This window comes from Grampus griseus (assembly GCF_964374135.1).
Source record: "Grampus griseus genome assembly, chromosome: 19".
NCBI classification, from domain to species: Eukaryota; Metazoa; Chordata; class Mammalia; order Artiodactyla; family Delphinidae; genus Grampus; species Grampus griseus.
This window is the reverse complement of record NC_139013.1, coordinates 3,873,015-3,886,316: the sequence shown is the minus strand read 5'-3', so window position 1 is coordinate 3,886,316 and position 13,302 is coordinate 3,873,015. Positions and strand designations below refer to the sequence as shown.

At 61.1% G+C, this 13,302-nt stretch overlaps 1 protein-coding gene and 1 long non-coding RNA gene across 4 annotated transcripts; one reads left to right on the top strand and one right to left on the bottom strand.

Annotated features, from left to right (window-relative positions):
* Window positions 1-7: 7 nt before the first annotated feature.
* LENG8 (leukocyte receptor cluster member 8) lies at window positions 8-11,405 on the bottom strand. Of its 3 annotated transcripts, XM_082677247.1 has the most exons (16): window positions 11,294-11,405; window positions 9,552-9,644; window positions 8,762-8,936; window positions 8,362-8,463; window positions 7,517-7,627; window positions 6,472-6,724; window positions 6,103-6,244; window positions 5,695-5,883; window positions 5,068-5,346; window positions 4,848-4,988; window positions 4,427-4,712; window positions 3,750-3,851; window positions 3,602-3,670; window positions 3,393-3,522; window positions 3,105-3,312; window positions 8-1,267 (listed from the first exon to the last, which is right to left on the bottom strand). In XM_082677247.1, the coding sequence occupies exons 2-16, from the start codon at window positions 9,587-9,589 to the stop codon at window positions 1,105-1,107; spliced, it is 2,388 nt and encodes a 795-aa protein (XP_082533373.1). In that variant the 5' UTR covers window positions 9,590-9,644; window positions 11,294-11,405; the 3' UTR covers window positions 8-1,104. The 3 variants fall into 3 exon arrangements, with proteins under 3 accessions (XP_082533373.1, XP_082533371.1, XP_082533372.1); XM_082677245.1 differs by having other exon boundaries at window positions 1,135-3,312; XM_082677246.1 differs by having other exon boundaries at window positions 1,135-3,312; window positions 4,848-4,964.
* LOC309837023 lies at window positions 5,789-8,623 on the top strand. The gene is made up of 3 exons (XR_014298202.1): window positions 5,789-5,901; window positions 6,491-6,619; window positions 8,568-8,623. It is a non-coding gene; the product is annotated as an uncharacterized lncRNA (long non-coding RNA).
* Window positions 11,406-13,302: the final 1,897 nt, after the last annotated feature.

The following is a 13,302-nucleotide window of genomic DNA, read 5'->3' as shown; positions in this document are numbered from 1 at the left end:
ACGCGTGTTCTCTCTCTCTCTCTTTAATTTTGGTTTCTCTCAAGCTTCCAAATGGTGCTCAGTGCTCCAAGGAAAGAATGAAGGAAGGAAAGGGGAGGGGGAGAGGAGGGGGAGGGGAGGCAAAGGAGGAACATCTGGAAAAAAAGCAGCCTGACAGTCCAGCTGTTTGCAAACTCATTGCACATCCTCCAGTTACATGGCAGAAGAGGGAGGGAGGACGGAAAAGAAAAGGGGAGGAAGAAAAAATAACTTAAACACACACAAAAAGAAAAGAGAAGGAAACATGACGTGAGCTGGTGATCCATGAGGCAGGGAGGGAGGGTAACCGTTTTACCTGTGCTGAACCAAGGGAGAGCGGGAGCAGGAGGCGGCAGGAGGGAAAAGGGGGAAAAACCAGAAGAAACATTGGGGTGGAGAGGGGAAGGGACACGGAGACAACTTAATACAACTGCAGACGAGGCAGCCCGGCCGTCGAGGTCCCGCGATGGCCTCCGGAGTCCTCAGTGCAGGCTGGCAGTGTGGATCTGGCGGTGGCGAGGCGTTGGCGTTTCTGGGGTCGGGGGCTGCGGGCAGGGCACAGTCTACGCGGCTCCCCTCGCCCCAAACACTGAGGCCCCGGAGGGCTGGGCAACAAGAGTCTGTGGTGAGGCAGATGAGGCGGCGGGCAGCAGGCTGGTGTGCTGGTGCCCCTGCCGCAGGCGGGCACGGGCGGAGCGGCCTGTCTTCTTCCACTGGCCCCCCTGGCATGGGATGGGCCAGGGTGCCGGGTCGCTACCGGAGTACAAGCTCGAGAGAGAGAGAGAAAAAACACTGAGACAGCATTAGTGGAGGTGCAAGGTGGACACAGACGACCCCACACACTATGCCCCCAACCCTCCGCTGTCCCCCCTCCCCCAATCCCATCCCTCAGAGGCAAAAATAAAAATGTAGAAAAATCTCTGTACAGACTCCCCGGTGGGCAATGGGGGCCGGGCTGGTGGCTCTTCCTGGAGCCCACTCCCCGCAAATTAATTTACAACCCAAGTCCACGGCTCAAAAACAAAACCCGCCGAGGCGGCGCTGGGGGGCTGCAGCCCTGCCCCCCACCCCCGGCGGCGCTGGTGCTCAGAAGGCCGGCAGCTGCGCCAGGCTGAGGCGGCAGTCGACGCTGGAGTTGTCCGGGCCCGTGTAGGCCAGGCCCAGGGGCTCCAGGAAGGCCCGGCAGGCGGCCTCACCCTCGAAGGCCAGCTCGGCCTGCAGGTAGGAGACTGGCAGCGCAGGGCGGAAGCTACGGAGACAAGAGGAGAACGCGATGAGGCGGGCGGCGGGCATGGGAGGGCCCCACGAGCAAGGAGTGGGTGCCCCCCTTCGGGCACCCGAAGGTTTCCTCAGCATGTCACCTGCTGGCCCCTCCCCAGCCCCGGCCTCCCCCCTCAGGGGCTCGGGGGGGCCCGGGGTGGGGGGGGCCCCAACCCCTCGCTGTGCCCCCCCTCCCCCTCACTTACCTGTGCGGGGGACGGGAGGAGAGGGGACAGGAGGGAAGGGCCCAGCTGGCTCCTCTGCTGGCCGGGGCCTGAGCAGCCCCTCAGGAGAGGGCCCACGGGGCCGGGGCAGGGGCCAGGTGCAGGGAGCCCTGCCCCTCCCGCTTGCCCTGAGCTGGGTGGGAGTGCTAAGAGGAGGCTTGGCCTGTGCTCTTCTAAGTACCGCCCCGTGAGCCCGCTGAGCTCCCTCCCAGCAGCTGTCACCCTACCCTTTACAGACACACCGAGGACAGCGCAGCGGCAGAGCCACTTGGCCACTGTCACCTAGGACGTAAGTAAGTGGCAGAAAACGCTCAAACCAGTCCTGCCTGAAGCCCCCACTTCCTCACAGCCCTGGAAGTCCATGGGGGGCGGGGCACAGGACAGCCTGCTGCCCCCCAACACGGGGCTGGCCCCGGCCCAGCGAGCCAGAGAGAAGCCGCACCACCCTCCGGAGCAGGGGGACACAAGACCGTGAGGCCAACGACAGGCCAGAGCCCTCCCACTGGCCAAGCACACACACAGGCTGAGGCAGAAACAGGAAGTGCTGAGGAGGAGACAGTGGCCTGCCCGGCTACAGCCCGGGGGCGGCGCAGAAGCCCGAAAACTGCAGGAGGAAGAGCCTGTGCGGCCGCGGAGAACACACCGGGGAGCCCAGGGTCCTTCAGGTACACGGCCTCCTCACCCCTCCTGGCTTAGAGAGCGGGTCCCGCGGCCCTGCCTCCTGTGTGTCTGCCCCACAGCCCCGGCCCGCACCTTGCTCTCATATCGGCTTGACCCAAACTGGATCCTAGGAGTCTCCTAACCTGCAGGGTAAGTGTCCCTCCCCAGCTGCAAACCACCCCCACGGCTCCCAACACACTGACGTGGCACTCAAGGCCCCACGTCCTCTGACCAGGGCTTCCCAGCCTCAGCGAGACTGACTGCGGTCAGGTGACCCAGCTGGGGGTGCCCTGTGCACTGCAGGGCACTGAGCAGCACCCCTGGCCTCCACCAGCAGAGGCCAGGAGGACCCCGGTTGTGACAACGCAAGAGGTGTCCTGCCGTCGCCGGGGGGGCGTCTCCTGCCTGACTGAGCACGTGAGCACAGGCCGCGCTCTTTGGGGTCCCGGCCTAGCTTGCCCTGCCTCACACCTGGTCCCTGAGCATGCCTGGGCTCTCAAAACAGCTCGAGTGGGAGCGGGGCCTTGTCCCTGAGACCACGGCTACCAAGGGCAGGGCCGCCTTCGCTGGGCGTCCCCACAGAGCAGGAGCTCAGCCACAGGAGCGCTGAAGAAGGTGGGCGGAGGCCTTGGAGGAAGGGGAGCCCGGAGCAAGGAGAAGACCAAGTGGGGTCCAGGGTGATGCGAGCAGAAGGTAAAGAGAGGCAAAGGGGCAGGGGAGCCCGGAGCAGTGAGAGACAGGACCACGGAGGAGGGCCCGCAGTGCGTGCGCTGGAAGGTGGAAGGACCAGCGGGGAGGGCCGAGTGTGGAGAGGAGAGAAGGGGAGAGAAGACCAGGACCCGAGGGAGGGAGACCAGGGGAGTCAGAGGTGCGGACGGCGGGAGGAGGGCGGCGGTGAGGCCGCAGAGCAGAGGACCAGGGGGAGAGCTCAGCTTCACATACGTTTTGATCATTGCCTTGAGGGCGGCCTTGCGCTCCCGGTCTGCAAACTTGTCCACGAGGTAGCCAGACATACAGGGCGCGTGCGAGTAGAGCCGAAAGAAGCGGTGGTAGTTGCCCAGGGCCCAGGCTGCCCTGAGCGCCAAGGCGTGGGCCACACAAGGGTCCGCCTTCAGCTCCCTCGTCAGGTACGCCAGCTCCGTGGTGATGTCTGCGGCCGGAGACGAGGAGGTGAGCAGGGCCAGGACCTGGGGGCCCGCGGCCGCCCCGCTCTGCGGGGCTGCGCCTCACCTCCTGAGTTCTTGGTGAAGATGTAGTAGAGGATCCGGTAGGCAGTGAACTCGCCCACGTTGCCTGGCAGGTTCTCAGCATACAGTGACTTGAGCTGCGTCTGGCACTGGTTGAACTCTTCGTGGTCACCCTGGAGGACATGGAGGGAGGAGCAGAGTGAGGCCGGGACGGGGGTGGGGGGAGCCGAGGGAATCCTGTCAGCCCCTCACCTTCTCCAAGGCGATGCGGGCGTGGGTCTCGTACACCTCCACCGTGAACTCGGTGCGCACACCTTGCACCTGGGCAGCGGGAGAACAGATGTCACACCGGAGCAGGGCGGGACCAGCAGTGTGGCCCCCTCCCCGGCCCCCGCCTCACCGTCAGGTCCTGCCGGATGGACTTCATCTGCTCGCAGGCGAAGGCGTAGTCCTGCTTCTCCTTCCAGTGGGACTTGACCATGCACAGCGACTTCTTCAAAACCTGGGAAGGAGGTGAATTGTGGCTCAGGATGTGCTAAAACCTGCCACAGTTCCACAAACTCGGGGTCCTAAAGCGGAGGCAGCAACATTAAACCCACCCAGTGGCTTGATCCCGACATTAAAGGGAATAGAACCCAAGAGTAAAAGCGTGCACACGGTCTCCCGCGTCAGCACAGGCCGCGCACGCGCCCCGGGAGGACACGTCAGCCCCGCTCCCAGCTCGGGCCTCGGGACATGGATGTCCCAGTGTCTCACAGGCACTGGCCGGGGACATCGGCTTCCTTCTCCTGGTCTCCTAAGCACGAGGCGAAGGCTCAGAGACCAGCCCAGCCTTCCGACAAGGCCACAGGCTCTGGACTCGGCTCCGAAAGCACAAGCTCTGGGTCCAGTTCACCTCTCGGTGCCTCAGGCCCCCTGTGCACAGGCAGGTCCGGGTCTTCCCCGAGCCAGACCCCTGCCCGCCCCGCCACCTCCTCCCATGTTGCCTCTGCCATCCTCGCAGCGTTGGCCCCGGAGGCCTGGTGCCAGCGCTGGCCTCACAGGGAGGACCTGCCCTCGCTGCCAGGGGGCACTTACCGCCACGGGGCGCACGGTGGATGGGTCGGGGGCGCAGGTGAGACGCAAGTAGTGCTTGGTGACGTCAGGGCAGGTGCCCACGATCTGCAGCTCGTGCCAGTCGGGGTCGGCCCCGCCGCTCTCCAGGCTGCTCATCTGCAGCACCAGGGGCTCCAGGCGCAGGCGGCGGGAATGTCCGTGCTGGAAGCGCGCCGCCCGCTTCTGCTTCTTCAGCTCGCGCTCGGGGTCCTCACACTCCAGGGCCGCCATCTTCTTGCGGCTGCGCTTGGTGGGGGCTAGGTCGTGCCTGGGGGGGGGGGGGGGGAGGGAGGAGGGGCCCTGAAGGGGCGGGCGTGGCGCCACCCCCTGCCTCTCCACCGCTGCCCAGACACAGCCCTTCCCCTCCCAGCGGCCCCTCCTCCCCGGCCCCCCAAAGCCTCACCTCTTCCCACGCTGCGCCCTGCCTCGGCCCCGGTCCATGTGGGCCCCCCGGCCTCCCCGGCCCTTGGGGGGTGGGTTCCTGCGACCCACAGGGTGACACTCATTCCCTGAGTAGGAGCTGTCGGAATCCGAGTGCGAGTCACTGTGCAGAGGAGCACAAAGGTGAGGCCTGAAACGTCTCCTCCCCCCGCCCCCGGCCCCGCCACCCAGCGGCCTCGCACCTGCGGCGGAAATGGCGGGTCGGGGAGCGGGAGGAGGAGCGGGAGCGCGAGTCGGTGCTGGAGGAGGAGCTGTGGTCCTTCATGAAGACATTGCGGTTGCCGAACTTGGCGAAGCTGCTGCCCCGGGCTCGGCCAGCACCCCCAGCCCCGGGCGTCCCTCGCTGGGACTGGGCACCCCCGCCCCTGGTCGCTGAGCCTGCCCCCCGGGGAGGGTGGAGGCTGCTAGGGGCCTCCCACCGCTTCTTCTTGGGGCTCTCAGCCACAGGCTCCCGAGTCAGCCTGGGGATATAGCAGGGGAGGGCATCACCACCCGGCGCCCCGACATCCCCAACGCCTGCCACCCGCCCCTGGACACACGAGCTCAGAAGGAAGGGCACTTACCCAGGCAACTCGACTAACACGACGCTCAGGTGGGAGACAATCCCAAGGTTTTGTGTGTCTAGAGGCTGCTGGCCGCTGAGTAGCACACCTCCCGCCTCCACGCTCTCACCCCCGGGACTCCCACCCCGGCAGCCTCCCGCCCCCAGGACCCCATTCTCTCGCTCCTTCAGGGCCCCGGACACCTAGGATGGCAGGTCTCCAACTGCAGCACCAGACACCTCCCGAGCGCCCCCCGGCCCCACGCACCCCGGCAGGGGCTCCCGGCTCCAGTCGATGGTGTAGGCCGAGCCGTCCTGGAGCCTCGCCTGCAGCACCTCCTTGAGCAGCTTCTCCGTCCGGTCCTTGTCCTCCTCCGACTCGCAGGCAGTGAAGCAGCGCTCCACGTACTCCTTCATGTCCTGCGGCCAGTCGTCGGGCTTACCGGACAGGTTCCCCCTGGCGGAGGGAGGACAGGTGCAGACACTCGGTTGGGGAGTGGTACCCCACAACCCACGTGGGACCGTCATCACCGCCCCTCCCGGGCAGGCACCCAGGGCGAGCCCGTGGGGCAGGGGGGCTCTCTGCTTTCTAAGGAGCAGGCCGTGCCAGTGGGCCGCACACAGATGCTGAGCACGGTGCCCAGGGGCTGGGGCCGGGCAAGGGGGCGGCCGTCACCTGTGGTTCTGGGCCTTCTCGGGGTTGGGCTGGGGACCGAAGCTGCCGTGCTGGCCCTCCGTGGTGGAGCCAAAGCTCTGGCTTGTGACAGCGAAAGGCCGTTTCTGAATGTTGAACTTGAGCCCACCAGTCCCAGGGGCCGCTGTGAGGGCAGCGAAAGCTGAGGTGAGGCCTCCCCCGCCCACGTGGGCGGCCCCGCCCCCACCCCCGGGGCAGGAGCCCTGAGCTCCAGAGAAGGGCGCCCATTCCGAGCGGCCCCACGCACCGCCCCGGGAGGTCCCAAGAGCGAAGCAAGGTCCAAGCACCCCACGTGCCTCACGCCAGGAGTCCTGTGAGGCCCCCTCCCCTCCGCGGCCCAAGGCCACTCACGCTTCATGCGGTTCCACAGCTGCTGGCCCTTCTTGGGCTTGGCGGGCTCGCTGTAGCCATGCTGCCCGTAGGCCTGGCCCGAGGCAGATCCTGCCTGGCTGTGCTGCGTGGCAGGGGCCGTCCCTGGCTGCGGACCGCTGCTCAAAGGGTGAGCCCCACGCGGGGGGTTGGAGGGCTGAGGGGGCTGGGCCGCTGGCAGCTGCTGAGGGGGCGCCTGGTAGGACAGGCCTTCGTCCATACCTGGGACCGGGGGCTGTGGGCAGAGCGGCCGCTGAGGCAGGAGCGGGCACCCCGGGCTGGCCCTTGCGCGGGGTCCTCGGCCACCTCAGCTCTCAACTCCGCGGCCGGACGCTCCCCCGCCTCGCCACCCGCACCCGCAGAGCGCCTCTCGAGGCGGGGGCTTCGGCGACCTCCCACGGCCCAGCAGCTCAGGCACCGCCTACTCTCCCACGGCTCCCACTGCTGAGCGGCGGTGGCGGCTGGCATTTAAAACACCGGCGTCCGCCCCGGCGGTCACTGTCCGAGCACGTCACGTGCCCGTCAAGACACGTGTGGCACACGCTTGCGGGAGCCAGTGATAAAGCCGCGATCCTTCCCTCCCCCCGCCACCGCCTGACGGCACCGCCTGAGGCGCAGAGAGCGCGTGACTTGTAGTTTGGCCACCGGGGAGCTGGGATTCACACCCAGGTCTGCCCACCTCCCCGGCACGAGCTCCACCACGCCTCCCAGCTGCACGTGAAGTGCAAGGCTAGAGCGTGTGTGCGTGCGTGAGAGGGAGAGACTGTATGCATGTGGGCATGTGCTGAGAGGAAAGCACAGGAGAAGGCTGCCACGCCACAAAGTGCTCCCACCGTCACCCCAACACCTCAGCCCCCTGGCCGTACTCAAGCCCTACACCCACCCTGTTTCAAAAACTAAGCTTAGCCTTCCTCGTTCTCAGATCAGGAACTGCTGGGCAGGAGCAGCTTAAATAACGCATGTGTCCCCGCTGCTGGCCCGCCACACCCCGTGCGTGGACGTGAGCCGGGGCGGGGTAGGGCGTTACCTGGTTCAGAGTCCCTTGGTGCTGCGCTGCGGACGGCTGCTGAGGTGCAGCTGAGCCGTAGGAGCTGGCCATCCCGTACTGGGAGGGGGAGCCATAGCTCTGGTACATGCTCTGGCGAGGGCACAGGAGGAAAGGATTAGCGGTGGGCCGATTCCTTCCCTAGAGGCCTAGACCCGCCCCTCTCTCCCAGCTGCTCAGTTTGCAATCCTTTACTGATCTCTCACCCTCCCTCTCTCCACCACATAGAAGCGCCCAACTCCCTCATGCTGAAAAATTACTAAATAAAATGACCACCTCCATGTGTCCCACATTCCACTCTTCAACAACTATTTACTGAGTACCAACCCATCTAAACACTATAATACAATGAAAAGTAAAGACAGAATGAACTTTGCACTCAAAATACATGCCACAGTAGACACCCAACACAGCCAGCAGTAAACAAAAAAAAAAGCCAAGCAGAGAAGCCGAGTGGCAGGGTGAGCAGTGGGAATGCCACTCTAAGGAAAGCCTGTCCCAGGAAGCGCACTCCGAAGGCGCTCTCGGGCAGCCCTCTGCTAGGCGAGGGCGCAGCGAGTGTCGGCACGCGAGGAAAGGACTGAGGCGGGAGTGGACTCAGTGTGTGCTGAGGGGGAGGAGTCTCTGTGGCAACGTGGGCACAGGGAGGGCAGCGTGGGTGGCCACCGAAGGACCTGGGCATTTACCTTGTGGACCATGAGCTCAGGGAGGGTTTTCCAGCAGCTGTCACTGCTGTGGTCAATCCACCCACTGCCCCGGACCCTGCCCGACTGATCCCACCTCCGCCCCTCCACCGCCTGCTCCTGCCGGGCTGGGTGGGCACTCACCACAGGGTAATAGTAGCTGTACGGATAGGCATAGTTGTACTGCTGGTACCACTGGTAGTACTGCTGCTGCTGCAGAGCCGAGGCTTCTGCCTGTGACACATACTGTGGGGGGAGAGAACCACGTGCCATCAGGGCCCCACCAGGGCAGGTCTGTTTACTGGTGGTTAACTGCCAAGGGACAGAACTGGGAACACATCTCTCCACAGAGAGCCACCACCTCTACCACCGGACACGAGCACCGCCCCCTCCTCAGGCTCGATTCCCAGGGACAACGACCACATGGTGCCCTACTCACTACTCAAGGGCTCCCAGGATGTCCTCAGAGCACCCTGCCCTGGTGATGCGAGAGGACACCAAGTGTGTGCGTGTGCCCCACGCCCGCGCAGGGGACGCTGCTCACCTGTGCACTGGCCACGGGCCCGCTGCTGCTGGCCTTGGCAGAGCTGCCGGCAGCTCCCGCTTTGCTGATGCTGGCCAGGGCCTGGCGGGCCTTCTCCCACTCGGGGTTCTCGTGCATGGGGGTCTCCATGCCACTCTCTCTGCCTGCCCCGGCCACCATGCTGTACTGAGAGGACCTGCAGAAAGGGGACATCAAGTCAGCCCATTCTCCCACTGCAGACGGTGGGCAGGACGGAAGCAGGCAAACCCCAGGGCTTGAATCCCAGAGCCTCAATTTCCTAATCTGTGACACACTGACAGCCAGTTTCTGCGTCACAGTCTTCAGTGAGCGACAGATGCGATTACCTACCTAAGGTACTTTTGGAGATGCCTGCTACATACAGACGTTAAAACTCAAACCAAAGAATTACCAGTAACCACAAGACTTAAAACAAGACCTGATGCCTGACAGATCTAAATGCTTTACGAAACCACAAATTCTGTCTGATAGCACCTCAGTCAGAAAGTCATCACACTGTTTTGGAAAAAACGAGGAATTAAAAAAATAAATGAGTATTAAGTGTTGGAGGCTGCCTCTTAATCACAGTCCACGGAGTGAATCATCACACTTCTGTGAAACAAGCACCGCACTGTGAAAGGGGAACGCTCAAAGGAGTGCCTCGGCCCCATCCTTACCCCAGGGGCTGTGGTGTCATGTCCCCCCATGCTGTGTGACGGCCCATCCGGAAGACAACACTGGGTCTTGCTTCCTCTTGCCCTCCCCTCCGACCCGTCCCTCTAGCCTCACTAACCAATCCGTGCTACGCTGATCACCCACGTTGGCCGCCATCTGGACCCTGGGGTGTACGGGGTGGACCTCGGGAGCCAGACTGCTTTTTCACTGTCTGCAAGAAAAAGAACGAATTAGGGAGACTCCAAAGGGAGCAAGAAACATGTCAACAAATAGGGAAGAGAAGCAAATGGGCTCACGAGAAGCCAGACAGAAAAGGGAGTCTGAGAAAGAAGGAGCCAAGGGGTGAACAATCTGAAGAGAATTCTGGGTGTGGAATTAAAGGGCTACAGCCTGAGGGAAAGACCCTGGCCCCTCTGCAGTGCTCTAGGTGGAAAACAAAGGACTGGAAAACAGGGAAGTCCAAATGAGTTTCCCAAAGAGAAAGAGAAGGATCAGAAACCCATATGAAGAAAGGGAAGGGTTCGAGGGAAACCCCGAAACAGGGACAGGGTCAGAGGGCAGGGTGGGGGACCTCAGGCAAGGAGCAAGGAGGAAGACGGCTTCTGAGAAGAAGCTCTAATAAACAAGGGCTAAGTGAACCTCCAGGCTGGAAGACCTGGAAAGACCCCTGAGAGAAAGTCTGTAAAGAGGGAAGCATTTGAGGAAGCCTTGAGAAAAGAGAACACTGGAGAATGGAGAAGTCTGGGAGAAAAAGCCGATTTCTGGAAGTTACTCCTGGAGCAGGAAGAAGTTGAGGGTGCCAGAGAGGAACCCCGGGAGTGAAGAAATGAGTTCTTAAAAAGCTCTTAAAAGACTAATTTCAGGAAGGCCCCCTAAGGATAGAGAAAAACGTACATGGGAGGTTCCTAGAAGCAGGAGTAGACCTGGGAAAAGAGAAGAGGCGAGCCCCTTGGTTGGGGGTCTGGTGAGAAAGCTTTGGGGACGCCCAAAGAGGTCCAAAACATCTTTAGGGACTTGGAGTGGGATGGAGAGAACAGGACAGCAAGAACATGAAGGAATGTCCTGGGGGCAAGAATTGGGGGGCCTAGACTTGAGGGAGGAACTGAGAAGTATGGGGGTGCTCAAAGGCGAGTCCCGCTGGAGAACCCGAAAATCCTACAAGAAGTGGAGATGTAAGGAGTCTGCAACTGGAAAAAAGCCTAGAGAAGACAAGCCATAAAGAAGAGACCGAACGGAATTGGGCGGAAGGGTTGGGGGCAGGGAGGTGGGGGGAATCACGAGTGGGGATAGTGGGTGGAGCCCCGGGACAGGAAGAAAAGTGGGGGTAAGGTCTGGGGGAGCCTGGAGGGAGGAGGTTTCTGGGCTGGGGCGAGAACCGGAGGCAAGGGGGCACCTGGCCGTCCCGCAGGCCCGGGGAAGGCACAAGAGGGCTAGGGTGGAGGAAGAGCTCGCCTGGATCCTCGCCACTGGCCCCAGAGCCACCGCCCCGGCCAAGGCGCGCGTGCGCACCACGTCCCCAGGTGGGGGGAAGACAGCGCAAGGGCCGCCCGTCGCCAGGGTCAACGTGGTCCTCCCGAAGGAACTGCCGGGTCAATTGGGGTTGAAGAAAAGGGGTGCTCTGGGCCCAAGAATTCCGAGCGCGCGGGTGCAGAGGCCGACGGCGCAGGCGCCAGGGTGCGCAGCCGCACTCCCCACCACTCGTGCGCAGGCCCAGTGGCCCGGGCTCCTCCACACCCTGTCGTCGCTCGCGCGCGGCGTCTGTTGATCCAACCGCCGCCGAGGCCTCAGGGCCCGCGGGGCGTAAGGCCAAAAGGAAACGCCGCCTCCGCCCGCCCGCCCGCCGCCGCTCGGTACACCCACCTCGTCCGTATGCCCCTCGGACTTGTCAGCGGCGCCTCCAAATGATAGCAACACGGCCGCAGGACTGCTCCCCACCCGGCTGGCTCTTGTCTTCCTTGGGCTTCGACGCCCGGATCGTGGCGTCTTGACGTCACGCGAAGGCCTCGCCCCGCCTCCCTCGTCCCCAGGCAGCCAATAGACGCCACGAGCGTGATTTGAGCCCCCCCCTTCCGCCTACGCAACCACGCGGTGGGCGTTGTTAATGTAAGCCGGAAGCCGGGGTGAGGACGGTGGCCGCGAGGGGACATGCGCGGCATAGTTCGCAGGTTCCGCGCCCTTCCACGCATCCTTGTTTTGGTTTAGTTGGTGGTAGCCATTACTATTCCTAGACACGAATTGGTGTGATGAGAGTTCTAAGACTACCCATCGTGTAGTGATGTGGAAGACGAGGGAAGAGAATGATGGACCCAAAGAAGGCAAGAGAACATGAGAACAGCCTCCAGCCGGAAAGGGGAGCTTCCCTAGTAACTAAAACTGGAATGGCGTACCTGGCAGAGGGAATGGCGTGTGCTAACACACAGAGGCGGGAGACGGCGGGGGTCAGGTGGCTGTGGCAGAACAGAAGTGTGCGGGGTCCTGGCGTCAAGAGATAGATCTGTGGAGGTGGGCAGGTAGCAGATCCTGAAAGGCCATCGATGTCCGGCTGAGGAACTGGGACCATCCCAAGTTAAAAAGGCCCTTCTTTGAACTCCTTGCAACTAATCTTTTGAGTATGCCAGCTGTTTCCACCCAGGGCTGATTGAGAAAATTATCCAGTCCAGTTCACGCGCCGGTCACTGTAGTTATAGCAGGTGGTATTTAAGATGCAGCGATTTCCTTCCCATTTTCTGTTATTAAAAACTTTTCTGTTGATAACTGCGTGTCATTTTGTTACTGTTAGCACAGTTGATCTTTTTTTCCATCCTTTTACTTGTTTTTTAATTAAACTTTTTGTTTTAATTTTAGGTTTACAAAAATGTTGCAAAGATAATTCAAAGTCCTTCCTACCTTACACCCAGTTTCCCCCAATGCTGTAGTATGTTTGTTAAAACTAAGACACCAACACTGGCACACTACTGTTAACTGCAGACCTTATTTGAATTTCACCACTTTCTCCTTTATATGCCTTTCTCCTTCATGTGCCAGAGCCCAATCCAGGGTACCCCATTGCGTTTAGCATCCCTTTACTTTTAGCTTTTATATTTAAGGTGTGTTTATTTTACATAACGTATAGTTTGATCTTTGTTTTTTACCCAAGCATACAATCTCTGCCTTTTAAAAGAGATGTTTATAACTATTGTAATGTGATCACTGGTAAGGTTACATTTAAATCTATCGTCTTGCTATTTGGTTTCCGTTTGTCCCATCTTTCTTTGTTCCCCTTTTCCTCTTTTTCTGCCTTCTTTTGGCTTGAGCGTTTTTAAAAAGTAGACTTCATTTTTTAGAGCACTTTCAGGTGGGGCCTTAGGGAGGTGCCCTGCCCTGTGGTCAGAAACTCATAGGCTGTGGCAATTTCAGGGGTCACCTAGGTGTTTTCCAATTCTCAGGGATCACTCTCCCTCCTCCCTCTTTGCCGGATGTCAAGTCTTGAGCACCGTCGTTTCACACATTCTGTCTGGCATTTTGGTCGTTTCAGGAAGGACAGCAAATCCAGTTCCTGGTTACTCCATCTTGTTCAGAAGTGGAAGTCCTCATATGTGTCATTTAAAAATGAAAATCGATTTCCCTTTTGTAAAGGTTAGGCCAAAATGGTTTTTTATTTCTTGGTTAGGGCTTCCTGATTAAAGATCACTCCCAGGCCCCTTGGCAGGAAATCAGGCAGCCTGAATCTCAGGGTACTTTTGAGCATCCTACACCAGCTTCCAGACACAGACTCAGAGTCACTAGAGGGCAGTATTTGAGAGCAAAGCGGCTAGAAGTGCAGATGGGCCAACCCCAGGGCCAGACAGCTCACCCAGTCATGAGAATTAGTGAGTCCATGAGGGTGGCCC

What these genes read in the sequence shown, in the direction of transcription:
- LENG8 (XM_082677245.1), bottom strand. Translation starts at nt 9,589, where the DNA reads ATGGCGGCCAACGTGGGTGATCAGCGTAGCACGGATTG. An exon ending in GATCAGCGTAGCACGGATTG is followed by an intron (nt 8,937 to 9,551) that starts GTTAGTGAGGCT and finishes CCCTTTCTGCAG; the next exon opens with GTCCTCTCAGTACAGCATGG. An exon ending in ACAGCTACTATTACCCTGTG is followed by an intron (nt 7,628 to 8,361) that starts GTGAGTGCCCAC and finishes TGCCCTCGCCAG; the next exon opens with AGCATGTACCAGAGCTATGG.